A 14,964-nucleotide genomic window follows, 5' to 3' on the forward strand; every position below is an offset into this window, starting at 1 on the left:
TGGCGGCCCCACCACAACGGACTGGCTACCGTGCTGGATGTTAGGTAACATGTGGTCCATGGTCGCCGTCAGTGCAGAAAGAGGCACTGCACAGTGCAAGGTGTAATCTGCACGCAGGAACGTAGTCATGGCCAAGAGATGGAGAGCGGGCAGGACTGCAATTCAACAGCGAATAAGCTGGCAAAAGGTCTGATCGCAAGATGGAAACAACGCACCAAGTAAGGCGCCCTTCCCCAATCGGCTCGCTCTTCGGAAAATTTTGAGAGATGGAGGTCAAACCCAACAGGGGACCATCACAGAAGGCCGAAAAGTGCGAAACTCCTTTTAGTCGCCTCTTACGACAGGCAGGAATACCGCGGGCCTATTCTTACCCCCGAACCCGCAGGGGGTTCACAAGGAGAAAGATTTGTGCCATCTACAGGAAAATTAAAGAGGCCTTTGGAGAAAAGAGAAGCAGATACATAAATATCAAGAGCTCAGATGGAAAACCAGTCCTAAGCAAAGAAGGGAAAGGAGGAAGGAGTATTTAGAGGGTCTGTACAAGGGAGATGAACTTGAAGACAATATTATAGAAATGGAAAAGGATATAGATGAAGATGAGAAGGGAGATATGATACTGCAAGAAGAATTTGACACAGCACTGAAAGACCTAAAAAACTGAAACAAGGGCCCATGGCTAGATGACATGTCAGGACTACTGACAGCCTTAGGAAAGCCAGCATGACAAAACTCTTCCATCTGGCATGCAAGATGTACGAGAGAGGTGAAATACTCTCAGGCTTCAGGAAGAATGTAATTATTCCAATTCCAAAGAAAGCAGGTGCTGACAAATGTGAATATTACCAAACTATCAGGTTAATATGCCACAGTTGCAATATGCTAATGTGAATTCTTTACAGAAGAATGGAAAAAATTGGCAGAAACTTATCTAAGAAGATAGGTTAAGGAAAGGAAAAAACCAACATTTATAGCATTTGTAGACTTGGAGACAGCTTTTAACAATGTTGACTGAAATACACTCTCTGAAATTCCAAAGATAGCAGGGGTAAAACACAGGGAATGGAAGGCTATTTACAACTTGTAAGGAACCCAGACAGTAGTTATAGGAGTCGAGGGGCATGAAAGGGAAGCAGCAGTTGAGATGGGGGTGAGAAAGGATTGTAGCCTACCACCAATGTCAGTCAATCTGTACACTGAGCAAGCAGTGAAGAAAACAAAAGAAAAATCTGGAATAGGAATTAAAGATCAAGGAGAAGAAATAAAAACTTCAAGGTTTGCCAATGACATTGTAGTTCTGTCAGAGATAACAAAGGACAACAGCAGGAGCAGGAGCAGTTGATTGGAATGGACAGAGTCTTGAAAGGAAGATATAAGATGGACACCAACAAAAGTAAAACAAGGGTAATGAAATGTAGTTGAATTAATGCAGGTGGTGATGACAGAATTAGATTAGGAAAGAGATGAGTTTTGCTATCTGGACAGCACAATTACTGATGATGGGTGAAATAGAGAGGATACAAAATTTAGACTGACAATGGCAAGAAAAGCGTTTCTGGAGGAAAAAAAAGTTGTTAACATTGAGTATAGATTGAAGCATTAGAAAGGCTTTTCTGGAAGTATGTGTCTTGAGTGTAGCCATGCATAGAAGTGAAACATGGATGGTTAACAATTAAGACAAGAAGAGAATAGAAGCTTTTGAAATGTGAAGCTATAGAAGACTGCTGAAGATTAGGTGGATAGATACGTAACTAATTAGGAGGTACTGAACGGAACTGGGGAGAAAAGAAATTAGTAGCACAACTTGACTAGACGAAGAGATTAGATGATAGGACCCATTCTGAAACATCAAGGGATCACCAATTTAGTACTGGAGGGAGGTATGAGGGGTAAAAACTGTAGAGGTAGACCAAAAGATAAGCAAGCAGATTCAGAAGGATTCAATCCTTTGAATGGTAAAGGTTTTATACACCAGCATAGAACTTCCCAGCTTTTTAGGAAACAAAACATAGCAAATATAAATAAATAAATCTGGAAAGATCTTTGCGCCACGGTAACATGTACACTGCATATTTTCGTATTCCGAAAGTGTAATAAGAGTTCTACCAAATACAGTGCGGTAGCTTCAGAGCACTGAAATTGAGACTGCAATGCACTTTTGTCAGCCAGTCATGGTTCATGTCACATGATCTCGCCTGCCAATGACAGCAGAGACTCAGAGCATAGGACATAAGATGTACTCAGCCAATGGCAACATTACTGTTAAGTACTGCAAACACATCAACAGGAAAAGTTTATGGTTTGAATTAATATAAAAAACAACATAACCACAAGAAAAGCTAAGCTTTCATATATAATACTGGTTGTCAAAAATTTTTATGAGGGCATGGTAACACAGCAGCAGCTGAATATTTCTGGCATGCACAATTACACTCCTGGAAATGGAAAAAAGAACACGTTGACACCGGTGTGTCAGACCCACCATACTTGCTCCGGACACTGCGAGAGGGCTGTACAAGCAATGATCACACGCACGGCACAGCGGACACACCAGGAACCGCGGTGTTGGCCGTCGAATGGCGCTAGCTGCGCAGCATTTGTGCACCGCCGCCGTCAGTGTCAGCCAGTTTGCCGTGGCATACGGAGCTCCATCGCAGTCTTTAACACTGGTAGCATGCCGCGACAGCGTGGACGTGAACCGTATGTGCAGTTGACGGACTTTGAGCGAGGGCGTATAGTGGGCATGCGGGAGGCCGGGTGGACGTACCGCCGAATTGCTCAACACGTGGGGCGTGAGGTCTCCACAGTACATCGATGTTGCCGCCAGTGGTCGGAGGAAGGTGCACGTGCCCGTCGACCTGGGACCGGACCGCAGCGACGCACGGATGCACGCCAAGACCGTAGGATCCTACGCAGTGCCGTAGGGGACCGCACCGCCACTTCCCAGCAAATTAGGGACACTGTTGCTCCTGGGGTATCGGCGAGGACCATTCGCAACCGTCTCCATGAAGCTGGGCTACGGTCCCGCACACCGTTAGGCCGTCTTCCGCTCACGCCCCAACATCGTGCAGCCCGCCTCCAGTGGTGTCGCGACAGGCGTGAATGGAGGGACGAATGGAGACGTGTCGTCTTCAGCGATGAGAGTCGCTTCTGCCTTGGTGCCAATGATGGCCGTATGCGTGTTTGGCGCCGTGCAGGTGAGCGCCACAATCAGGACTGCATACGACTGAGGCACACAGGGCAACACCCGGCATCATGGTGTGGGGAGCGATCTCCTATACTGGCCGTACACCACTGGTGATCGTCGAGGGGACACTGAATAGTGCACGGTACATCCAAACCGTCATCGAACCCATCGTTCTACCATTCCTAGACCGGCAAGGGAACTTGCTGTTCCAACAGGACAATGCACGTCCGCATGTATCCCGTGCCACCCAACGTGCTCTAGAAGGTGTACGTCAACTACCCTGGCCAGCAAGATCTCCGGATCTGTCCCCCATTGAGCATGTTTGGGACTGGATGAAGCGTGGTCTCACGCGGTCTGCACGTCCAGCACGAACGCTGGTCCAACTGAGGCGCCAGGTGGAAATGGCATGGCAAGCCGTTCCACAGGACTACATCCAGCATCTCTACGATCGTCTCCATGGGAGAATAGCAGCCTGCATTGCTGCGAAAGGTGGATATACACTGTACTAGTGCCGACATTGTGCATGCTCTGTTGCCTGTGTCTATGTGCCTGTGGTTCTGTCAGTGTGATCATGTGATGTATCTGACCCCAGGAATGTGTCAATAAAGTTTCCCCTTCCTGGGACAATGAATTCACGGTGTTCTTATTTCAATTTCCAGGAGTGTATAAATTTCACTGACGTGTATGAAATGTTTTGTGAGTCTCCTGGCTGAATATATGTTCCATCAAGAACTTTGAGTTTTCCATAGAAGAGTCAGTTACCTATGAAATTGCTGAAGAACTTAACTTGTACTTTTTTTTTAACAATAATTATACCTTTTGCCATCATTATTACATAATTTGTAATGTATGAAAGAACTAAAATAAATGTGAAGAGCTAACCTTGAGGCTTGGTCTTTTTTAGCATGTGTTACCCTTTAAGATATATTCAACACAAATGTGCCACTAAAATTTTAAGTAACAGCATAAATGGCTGGTCTTCTGGGCCCGAGGCGGCCAGAGACGGTGATCGTGTGTGTGTGTGTGTGTGTTCTAGTTCGCAAGGAGGCCTTTTTGGCTGGCTTACTGCCATTCTCGATATCAAGTACTGAAATTATGTCCAGTTTGACCTATCCAGAATTTATCACATATTTCACAGTGAATTTTACATATGCCTGGATATGAATATATGGTTGTTTTTGTTTGTCAAAAGTTCAGTAGTGTTCAAAGATTGTGTCACGTCTAGTATGCAAATTTTATGTTAGTCCGTTTTAGTAATGTGTTCGTTGTGTGAAATATCATTCCTAGATATGCAGCACTGTATATATAAATTTTTGTGTTGTTGGTAATACTCCTGTCAGCTTTATTTCCTTACGTATAGTGGATTGTATAGGCCTAGTGTATCTATGATACTGGCAAGTAACAATTTTAGGATCACAATCATTTTGTTCTTCAACATGTTTTAGGATTTGTATCTCTCTTTGTATGGTGTTGATAAATCATAGTATGGAAATATGCATATTTTTGTGATTTTGGATAAAAGAAAAATTTGTGATTCCTAAGATAAATATCTCTTAGATTTTAAGGGTCTCTCTCAAACGGATACATTTGTGCCACACAACATTAATGTTTTAGATTGCACAATCTAGCTCTGTCCTTACATCTCTCTCTCTCTCTCTCTCTCTCTCTCTCTCTCTCTCTCTCTCTCTCTCTCTCTCTCTCCCCCCCCCCCCCCCCCCTTTTCCCTTTCAAAACATGGGAAAAAAGTGGTTTGTGTTTGATATCAAGAGCACCATCAATATCATCATCAAATGTGAGCTGTGAGCTATTTGTATGAAAATGCAGAGTGATTTTCATAAATGGGAACAAACTGCAGGAGACACTCCTTGGGAGGATAAGGAATGGAAAGAAAATGGACGTATGTTCTGAAACGCATTCCAAGGGAGGTTCACAAACTTGAAGAGTTTAGTTTATGCAATCAGACCCAGAGGACCAAATGCATCTACAAGGTTCTTCTTCCACTGGATTCTGCTGTGTGCCTTCTGTTACCACTCACCCTCTATGCTGTTTTGTAGGAAGTCCTTGTGGATTTCATCTAGCTTCTCATCAGGCCTCCAATGTTTGGTTTACTGTAGATTTTATCCAGCCTACAATTATGCTGGATCTTCCATTCTCCAGAGATCTCATCTTGTACTGGGCCACAGATCGTCCTTAAGATTTTTGCCCGAAGATGAGAAGATTATTTTAGTCTTTTTTCTGAACACTTCACAATAGAGATAAAATATCTTTGAGAAGAGTAGGTTTTCGTGATTGAAAGCACACACAAGAATAATATCAGATATGCAGAAATGTTCAGTTTGTATTAAGTTGGTGCACAAGTTCATAGCATTTTTGTTTTGCATGTTGACCTCTGGTTGCTACAGGTTTATTAATAGATTATCATTTTTTATTTGTAGTTCACTATTGCTATTTGAGTTTACATACTGTGGAGCATATGTAGCGAGTGGAGCCGTGGACATATAGCGAGTGGAGCCGTGGATGCTAGAAGATGGAATGCCACATGGAGAATGCGGAACATTTCTGAAATATTCTTCAGTTTTTCAATAGGGGAGTGACAGTAGCAGAGGCAGCCAGAAATATTTGTGCCATGTATGGAGATGTTGCCACTGGATAGAGCATGAGAAGAAAATGGTTTTCTCATTCTATGGAGGACCGTTTTGACATTAGTGATTCACCATATTCAGGAACACCTTCAGGGTCTGATGAAGATCATTTAAATGCATTAATCCGCAGTGATCGACATCATTGTACTCATTTTTTGGATAATGCAATGAAATGTTATTCCATCATTGTGTGACATTTGTGCGCACTGGGGAAGGTTCAAAAATTGGGTGTATAGGTACGAAGCCAATATCACAAAAATCAGGCGGATGGCAATATGTACATGTCTGCTTGCTCACCATCAATTGGCTCATAAACCACCCTGACCATTCGTATCCCGAGTTGTTACTGGTGATGAAAAATGGTGTCTTTATGCTAACATAAAGAAGAGAGAGGAATGGTTGAGCCCATACAAGGCAGCAACTCTCCATATATCCATGTGCGCATCCACAAAAGACAATGTTACACATCCTGTGGAACAGCGATAGTGTGGTGTACTGCGAATTGTTTCCCCGAGGTGTAATCACCATCTCCGACATTTTACTGTCAACAACTGAGACGTCTTGCAGACGCAATCCAAGAACAACGACCAGGAAGACTGCACGAAGTGATGCCACTTCACAATAACGCCTGCCCACATTCTGTTAGACTGACAAAAAAAAAAACACTATAAAGGCATAGGGTTGGGGAGTCATTCTGCATCCACCTTATTCACCTGCTCTTGCGCCCTCAGATTTTCACCTTTTCTGCTCTCCATCAAGCAACCTTCAAGGAACTTCCTTTCTGGATGAAAATGAACTCTGAACAGAGCTTGACGAGTTCTTCGACTCAAAACCATGTGATTTCTACAGTCGTGGAACTGAAAAGTTACTGCAGCATTGGCAAACTGTTGTAAATAGTGAAGGAGAATATACTTTTGGTGTCTGAAGCTTCTCTTGTGAGTTTTCAAAGTCTTTATTACGGTTATGGAAAAACAATATGAACTTATGCACCACCCTAATACTTGTGTTTTAGCTCCAGACTCAAGAGGGAAATAATGTTGTTCACAATGGTGGCACAATCAAGACATCAGTACTAGGGATCATCCTCTTCACTGCCACTGCTGACTCATTCTGGTGTGGACCTATACCACGTAGTGCAGCACTGAGAGACAAAGGCCGACAATACTGACCAGAACAGGACAACACAGTCTGTTTACGCAGAGAGGCAAGTGGCTACGGGTGGGCAGCAGCATGGCCGTGCTGCTAAAAGTATCCCTATTGAAAGTAACCACACCATACACTATTTGCAACACAGTTTCACCATTTGTGTGAGATGGTCTTGTTTACACGAGTGGATAACTATAAAAGACAGATATGCCCAGTACGTACACGGGCCTTGTAGGAACAGGTGTTGAAAGTTGCACAATATGACTCCTGTGTCGACAACACAAAGGTGGCCCAAAACATGGTGTAAGCCAACAAGCCATGTGGACAGTTCTACATTATAACTGGGAATATCCGTACAACTTATAACACATGCAGGCCTTATCTATGGACTTGTCTCCGTGACGGTTCCTGTTACCAGTTCATAGCGCATGCCCCCACAGTGCAGGGCTTCCTGTCATCCATCCTATTCCCAGAAAAGGTTGTGAGAGGCAGTATGGTCAACCTTCATAACATCCACTTGCGGGCTACGGAGAATCCTACGTCACTGTGGCAGTGAACCATCAAGACTGGTTCAGCCTTAACGTGTGATTGGGGATTATCGTTGACCCGCCTCGTGGGACCAGTCACAAGATAGGCATATCTCCACTTCCTGGGGTTCTCTGCTTCCCCTGCTGAAAGTATTGCCTTTGGTGGCACAAAGGGTAATGTAGGTACTACATGATGGTGCTCCAGCTCCCTTACAAATTTCTATGCACAGGCATCTTGACAACATCTACCGCAGCCAATGGATCAGACGAAGTGGCCTTGTCGCATTGTCCACCTGGTCACTGGATCTCAACCCTTTAGATTCCTGCCTGTGTGGGCACTTGAAAGATGTGCACACAAAGCCAATCGTGGGTGAGCAGCCACTATAAAAATGTGTTGCCTGTGACACTATGACTGCAATATTGCACATCTAAAAATCTGTGCCAGGCACTGCTGCAACGCATTCACACAAGCTTAAATGCCCGCGGGGCCAATCTGAAGAACTCGTCTAACGGAGGTCTCATCGTAGCATGTTGTGCACCGCACTGAACTGTAGAGACACGATGGATTAGTAATTACCCTGTACCAAAGACACAATGCGCTTCAGGCCGTGTGTTCATATGACTTTTTTTGCTCCTTTTCCTGTTGGGGATTGTTTCCTGTAGGTAGTCTCCATTCAGCAAAATCACCCTATATACCCTCAGTATACACAAACTAGAGACAAAAGGATAGGCACATTACCTGGACCAGTTGCGTATCTGCTCGTCTATCTCATCTATCTGCCTCTCTGCAGTCGCTGCCTCCTGGTCCTCTGCTATAATGGCAGCAGACATGTTCTCCGTCGCCTTAATCTCTCGCTGAAACCTCTCCCACTCCTCCTCCACTGGGTCTTTATACTCCACATTTCGGGCCTGCATTCAAAATTCATGTTCTAACAAAGTGAAAACAGAAAGACTGAGAAAACATTAGACAATACACAAAATAGTTTGTCAAAAACAATTTGAAACATTGTCTTTTACACTGTTAGCACATACATAAAAAGATGCCTTCCTCCGAATGTGAATAAGGTCTCAAACTTCTGAAACTTCTTGGCCAATTAAAACTGCATGCCAGACTGGGACTCAAACCATTAACTTTCCACTTTGTGGGCAACAGTCTTATTAAATGAGTAACCCAGTTATGACACACAACCTGCTTTCACAGCTTTAATCCCACCAGATTCTCTTCTCTACTTTCACAGTCATACCCAAATAGCTCAGTCTGTAAGTGCATTTCAGCAAAAAGCAAAACACCAATTATCAGTTTGGGTCTGACAGAGAGTTCCAAAAATGGCACATATGTTGCACCAGTTTGAAAGTCAGTGTTAAATTATAACATATTCTACAGACATAATGTTACAGTTAGTTCTCATACTCACCAATTATATGCGTGTTACATTCAAAAGGAATCAAGCTCACAAGCACAAAAATTGTTTGACACATTATCAAATTTATATTACTAAATGGCTATAGCTGTTACCCAGTCTCAGTTGCAAAATATACAAAAAGGAACAAGCACATAGGGATTGTAGTAGAGAAGGCAAATGGTCAACTTCAGTTTATTGGGAGAATTTTAGGAATGTGTGGTTCATGTATAAAAGAGACTGCATACATGATACCAGTGCAACCCACTCTCAAATACTGCTTGAGTGTTTGTGATCCTCATTAGGTCCAATTGAAGGAAGACAAGCAATTCAGCGGAGGGCTGCAAGATTTGTTACCAGTAAGTTTGATCGATGCGCAGGTACATGAGAAGTGTGAGCTCTGGGATGAGCGAGAAGGGTGGGCTCTGTCGTATGTTTGTGAGAAGTGTAGTGGGATATGGTGTGGGATTTGTTCGAAGTATTTTCATTGGGGGGGGGGGGGGGGGGTTTGAGAATGCAGTGGGGAAGCCAGTGGGTATTCTAGCAAGATCCTCTCCTGAGAATGCGGAATCTGAAGTAGAAAAGTTGACAGAGGAGCAGGAGCGAAAGATCTGTGCCCTTCAGGTGCAGTTAAACGCGCAAGGGAGGAACTAGATAGGTTGAGGAGGGTCAAGGGTGGTGGGGAATGGGAATTGGCAGTTGGCAAGAAGGCAGCTAGGAGGAGGAGGTATTTACATAGTTATACTTTGCGTATATGCAATAGATTTAACCAACTATCAGAGTTGAGTGGAGAGGAACCTCTTGTAGCTGTAGATGGAGGGAACATGCAGTAGTCCTCAGCAGTTAGGAGGCCTAGGTCAGTTGCAAAGTCTAACAGAAAGAAGAAGGTTCTGCTGCTACGTAGTTCACATGGGAGAGGTGTGGGTCAGCAGTTACAGGAAGTGTTAGGGAGTGAGTACAAGGTCACCAGCTTTGTGAAGCCTAGTGCAGGGTTGGCTCAGGTGACTGACAGCATAGGGGAGTTATGTAGGAATTTTATGGAGGAGGATCAGGTAGTGATAGTGGGTGGAGCAGGGAACAGTCTTGATAGAGACAGGAAATATGATGCAGGTTGTGACCAGGTAAAGATAGCTACTGAAACTGGTGGCACTTAAGTGCATTTCGTGCAACTGTTTCAGCGTCGTGATCGGCCTCATCTTAATGTGGCTGTTAGGTGCATTAAATGGGGCTGGAGAGGGCGCTGATGGCAGAGGGCATGGGTCACATTTCAGTGGTGCCAGATGGGTATAACGGTAGATCAGGTTTCAATAGGCATGGCCTTCCCCTCAATAGGTATGGGAAGAGGAGGCTGGCAAAGCTTATAGGTGACAATGTAGTGGGTAGTGGTGGGATCACTCATGGAAAAATATATGTAGTAGTTGGTGTTAGAGCTGCACCTTTTCTAGACTGAAGTCAACTGATATGTGTACCAGGTGTACCAGAATGAAACGAGCCTTAAGATACAAATGTGTCAATAGGGAACATTTGTTGTGAACGAGCCTTAATTTTTTTTTTTTTTTTGGTTGGTATGACATCTGTCAAAGATATTTAGTATACATCAAGTCATGGAACAAACATCATATGTTTTCATCGTGTTAACAATGTCAAATTTTGTACCAGAAAGTGATGATTTGCGGAAAGCATTAATTTTTTGTTTTCATTTGAAAAAAAGTGCTGCAGAATCGCATCGACTGTTTGTCAAGGCATATGGTGATCACGCTCTATCAGAAGCAATGCAAAAGATGGTTTCAACGGTTCAGAAATAGTGATTTTGATGTAAGAAATGAAGAACATGGAAAACCACCAAAAAAGTTTGAAGATGCCGAATTGCAAGCAAGATTGGATGAAGATGATACTTTGAGTCAGAAGCAAATGGCAGCAATGCTAAATGTTGCACAACAAACAGTTTCTGACCATTTGAAAGCTATGGGAAAGATCCAAAAGTTTGGAAAATGGGTGCTACATGAATTGAATGAAAGACAGATGGAAAACCGAAAAACCATTTGTCAAATTTTGCTTCAAAGACATGAAAGAAAATCAATTTTGCATCGAATTGTTACTAGCGATGAAAAATGGATTTATTTTAAGAATCTTAAACGGGAAAAATCATGAGTTAATCCGGGACAACCATCAACATTGACTGCAAAACCAGACCGATTTGACAACAAACAATGCTCTGTGTTTGGTGGGATCAGAAAGGTGTGGTGTATCATGAGCTTCTAAAACCCAGTGAAACTGTGAATACTAATCGCTACAGGCAACAAATGATCAATCTGAACTATGAATTGATCGAAAAAAGACCAGAATGGGCCAGAAGGCATGGCAAAGTAATTTTTTTACATGACAATGCACCTGCACACAAAGCAAAACTGGTCCAGGATACAATCAAAACACTTGGCTGGGAGCTGCTACCCCACCCGCTGTATTCACCAGACTTGGCCCCTTCTACTACCATTTGTTTTCATCAATGGAACATGCATTGGCTGAGGAACACTTCAGTTCCTACGAAGAAGTCGAAAACTGGGTGTCTAATTGGTTTGCTTCAAAAGACGAACATTTCTATTGGCGTGGTGTCCACAAATTGCCAGAAAGGTGGTGAAAATGTATAGAAATCGATAGTCAGTACTTTGGATAAAATGTTTACTTTTCAATTCAAAATTAGTGTTTCATTTTCACAAAAAAGACGCTCATTTCATACCAGTACACCTGGTACTTGCTTACAGGAAGTCCCTGTAACTAAGGGCTCACGTTCAGAGGAGGTCATGTTTCCAAGTAGAGAAGGAATTAGCACATTTCATCAAAATATAAGATGTATTAGGGATAAAGTTAGTGAACTGCTTATAGACGTTGACTCTGAAGCTACTGGTATATCAGAGCACCACTTAAATAATTTGAGAATTCAGAGGCTTCCTTTACCAGGATACAGTTTAGCTGGCTGTTTTTCAAGGAGTTTCTTGCGGGGTGGGGGAGTAGCTATGTACGTGAAAAACACTATTCCATTTGAGTCCATAGATGTATCACGGCACTTCGCTGAACAGATATTTGAATGTTATGCAGGGACATTTGTATTTATTAAAAATAAACTTCTAATTGTTGTTGTTTATAGCTCCCCTAACTCTGACTCCAGAGCATTTCTGCTCAAGTTAGAGAGGGTTCTTGCTTCACTTTACAGGAAGTACCACAAATTAGTTATATGTGGTGACTTCAATATAAATTTTGTATATGGTGGTGCAAGAAAAATGATGTTGGTAGATCTCCTAAATTCATACAATCTGATGCACACTGTGTTTTTTTTCCAACTAGGGTGCAGGGGAACAGTAGCACAGCCACTGATAATATTTTTATTCATTCTTCATTACTAGATGGGCATTCTGTTAGTAAAACGGTGAATGGCCTTTCAGACCATGATGCACAAATTTTAACACTAAAGGCTGTTGTACTCAAAGAAATGTCACATATAATTACAAACTATGTAGGAAAGTTAATCCATCAGCAATAGAGAGTTTTTTTAAATGTTGTCAAGGAACAAGAGTGGCAGGATGTTTATAGTGCCGATAAATAGATGATAAATATAATGCTTTCCTTAACACATTTCTCATGCTCTTTGAGAGTTGTTTTCCATCAGAATGTTCTAAACGGTGTACTAGCAGTAATAGGCAGCCCGGATGGCTGACTTGTGGGCTACGGATATCATGTAGAACAATGAGGGAATTATATCAAAATGTTAGAAGTAGTCACAATCAAGCTGCAGTAGCCCATTACAAACAGTATTGTAAGGTGCTTAAAATGTTATTAGGAAGGCAAAGAGTATGTGATATGTAAATAGAATAGCTAATTCAGAGGATAAAATCAAAACCATATGGTCAGTTGTGAAGGAAGTGTCTGGTCAGCAACACAAGTTCGACAATATAAAGTCAGTTCGTAGTAAAAATATTTCTGTTACTGATAAATCAGACATATGTACAGTACTTAACAATCATTTTCTGAGCATCACTGGTGAATTAAATAAAAATTTAGTTTCTACAGGGAATCCTATAACTTTCATGGCAAATGCCTTTCTGACATTGATGTCTGAAACACTCCTCTGTTATACAGACAAGGGGGATATTGAGTCACTAATTAAATCACTGAAGACTAAGGTCTCTCATTGATATGAGGTAGTGCCCAACAGAATATTAAGGTACTGTGCTGCACATGTTAGCCCTGCATTTAGCCTTATTTGTAATTTGTACATCAGGAATGGTCATCTTCCTGAAGGATTAAAGTACTCAGTAGTAAAGCGACTTTATGAAAGGGGAGAAAAGGATAATATAGACAATTTTAGTCCCATTTCTATGCTATCAGTGTTTTCTAAAGTTAGTGAAAAGGCTGTGTATACAAAGATGATTGAACATTTTATATCACATGATTTGCTATCAAATGTACAGGTCGGCTTTAGAAGTCGTCTGACAACTAAAAATGCTACATTCTCTTTTCTCTATGAGGTACTGGATGGGTTAAACGAAAGGTTTCGAACACTAGACATATTTTTTGATTTAACTATGGCGTTTGATTGTGTTAATCACAAAATATTGTTCCAGAGGTCGGATCATTACGGAATATGGGGAGTAGCTCACAATTGGTTCATCTCTTACTTTAGCAACAGACAGCAAAAGGTCATTATTCACAATGTTGAGAATGGCTGTGACGTGGAGTCTGAGTGGGGTACAGTCAAGTTGGAGGTGCCCCAGGGATCAGTGTTGGGGACACTCCTGTTTCTTATTTATATAAATGATATGCCCTCTAGTATTACGGGTAACTCTGAAATATTTCTATTGGCTGTTGACACTAGCTTGGTAATATAGGATGTTGAGTGCAACACTGGCTCGGTTTGAAATAGTGCAGTTCATGACGTAAATTCATGGCTTGTAGAAAATAAACTAATGCTAAATCATAGTAAGACTAGGTTTTTACAGTTTCTAACACACAATTCAACAAAATCTGACATTTTAATTTCGCAGAATGGGCACATGATTAGTGAAATTGGACAGTTCAAATTTCTAGGTGTCCAGATAGATAGTAAACTGTCATGGAAAGCCCATGTTCAGGATCTTGTTCAAAGACTCAATGCTGCCATTTTTACTATTTGAACGCTATATGAAGTGAGTGAACGTCCGGCACGAAAATTAGTCTACTTTGCTTATTTTCATTCACTTGTGTCATACGGTATTATATTTTGGGGTAACTCTTCCCATTTTAAAAGGATATTTTTGGCTCTGAAATGGGCAGTTCAGGCAATAAGTGGTGCAAGTTTACAAAGCTCCTGTCAACCCCTGTTCACAAGTCTGGGTATTTTGACATTGACGTCTCAATATATATATTCCTTACTGTCATTTATTGTTAACAATATTAGCTTATTCCCCAGAATAAGCAGCTTTCACTAGTTAATATTCAGCAGAAATCAAATCTGCATTTGCATCAGACTTCCTTAACTCTTGTGCAGAAAGCTGTGCAGTATACTGTTGCATCCATTTTCAATAAGCTGCTGCTCGAATTCAAAAATCTTAGCAGTAATCGACGCACTTTCAAATCAAAACTGAAGAGTTTCCTCATGGATCACTCTTTCTATTCTGTTAAGGAGTTCCTTAAAAAATTAAGCTGATTCTTGTTGTATTGTTGATTGTGTTTACTTAAACTTATGGACTGGCTTTTTTCGGATTCATAAACATTTTATTTTTGTCTGTTATTAGTTTTATGTTGTAATTTCATGTACTGACATGTTCCATGACCTTGAAGATTTGCTCCTCAATTTGGTTCTACTGAACTTAACATGTAAATAAAAATAAGTGTTGGAGAGAAGGCGTGAAGGGGTGATGAAAGGAAGTGTATGTAACCACTATCAACCACTACTAATGTCACCAAATAAAATAATTAACATGCTGAACACGTGAAGGTATGGGATAAAGGCCAGGAAAAATGAAGAATAGGTATACCTGGGTTGGCTCTTCTTAAAATACACAAGGGGACACTTCAAAAGCTATGAATTA

At 41.8% G+C, this 14,964-nt stretch overlaps 1 protein-coding gene across 1 annotated transcript in view; it reads right to left on the reverse strand.

Annotated features, from left to right (window-relative positions):
• The window catches only part of LOC124718823 (zinc finger protein 830), a 56,308-nt gene that overhangs the window by 12,446 nt on the left and 28,898 nt on the right, over window positions 1-14,964 (reverse strand). Inside the window, exon 4 of the mRNA XM_047244442.1 lies at window positions 8,239-8,408. Within this exon, the coding sequence (XP_047100398.1) occupies window positions 8,239-8,408 (170 nt within the window). The remainder of the gene's footprint in view (window positions 1-8,238; window positions 8,409-14,964) is intronic.

This window comes from Schistocerca piceifrons, chromosome 10, assembly GCF_021461385.2.
Source record: "Schistocerca piceifrons isolate TAMUIC-IGC-003096 chromosome 10, iqSchPice1.1, whole genome shotgun sequence".
In the NCBI taxonomy this organism is placed as follows: Eukaryota; Metazoa; Arthropoda; class Insecta; order Orthoptera; family Acrididae; genus Schistocerca; species Schistocerca piceifrons.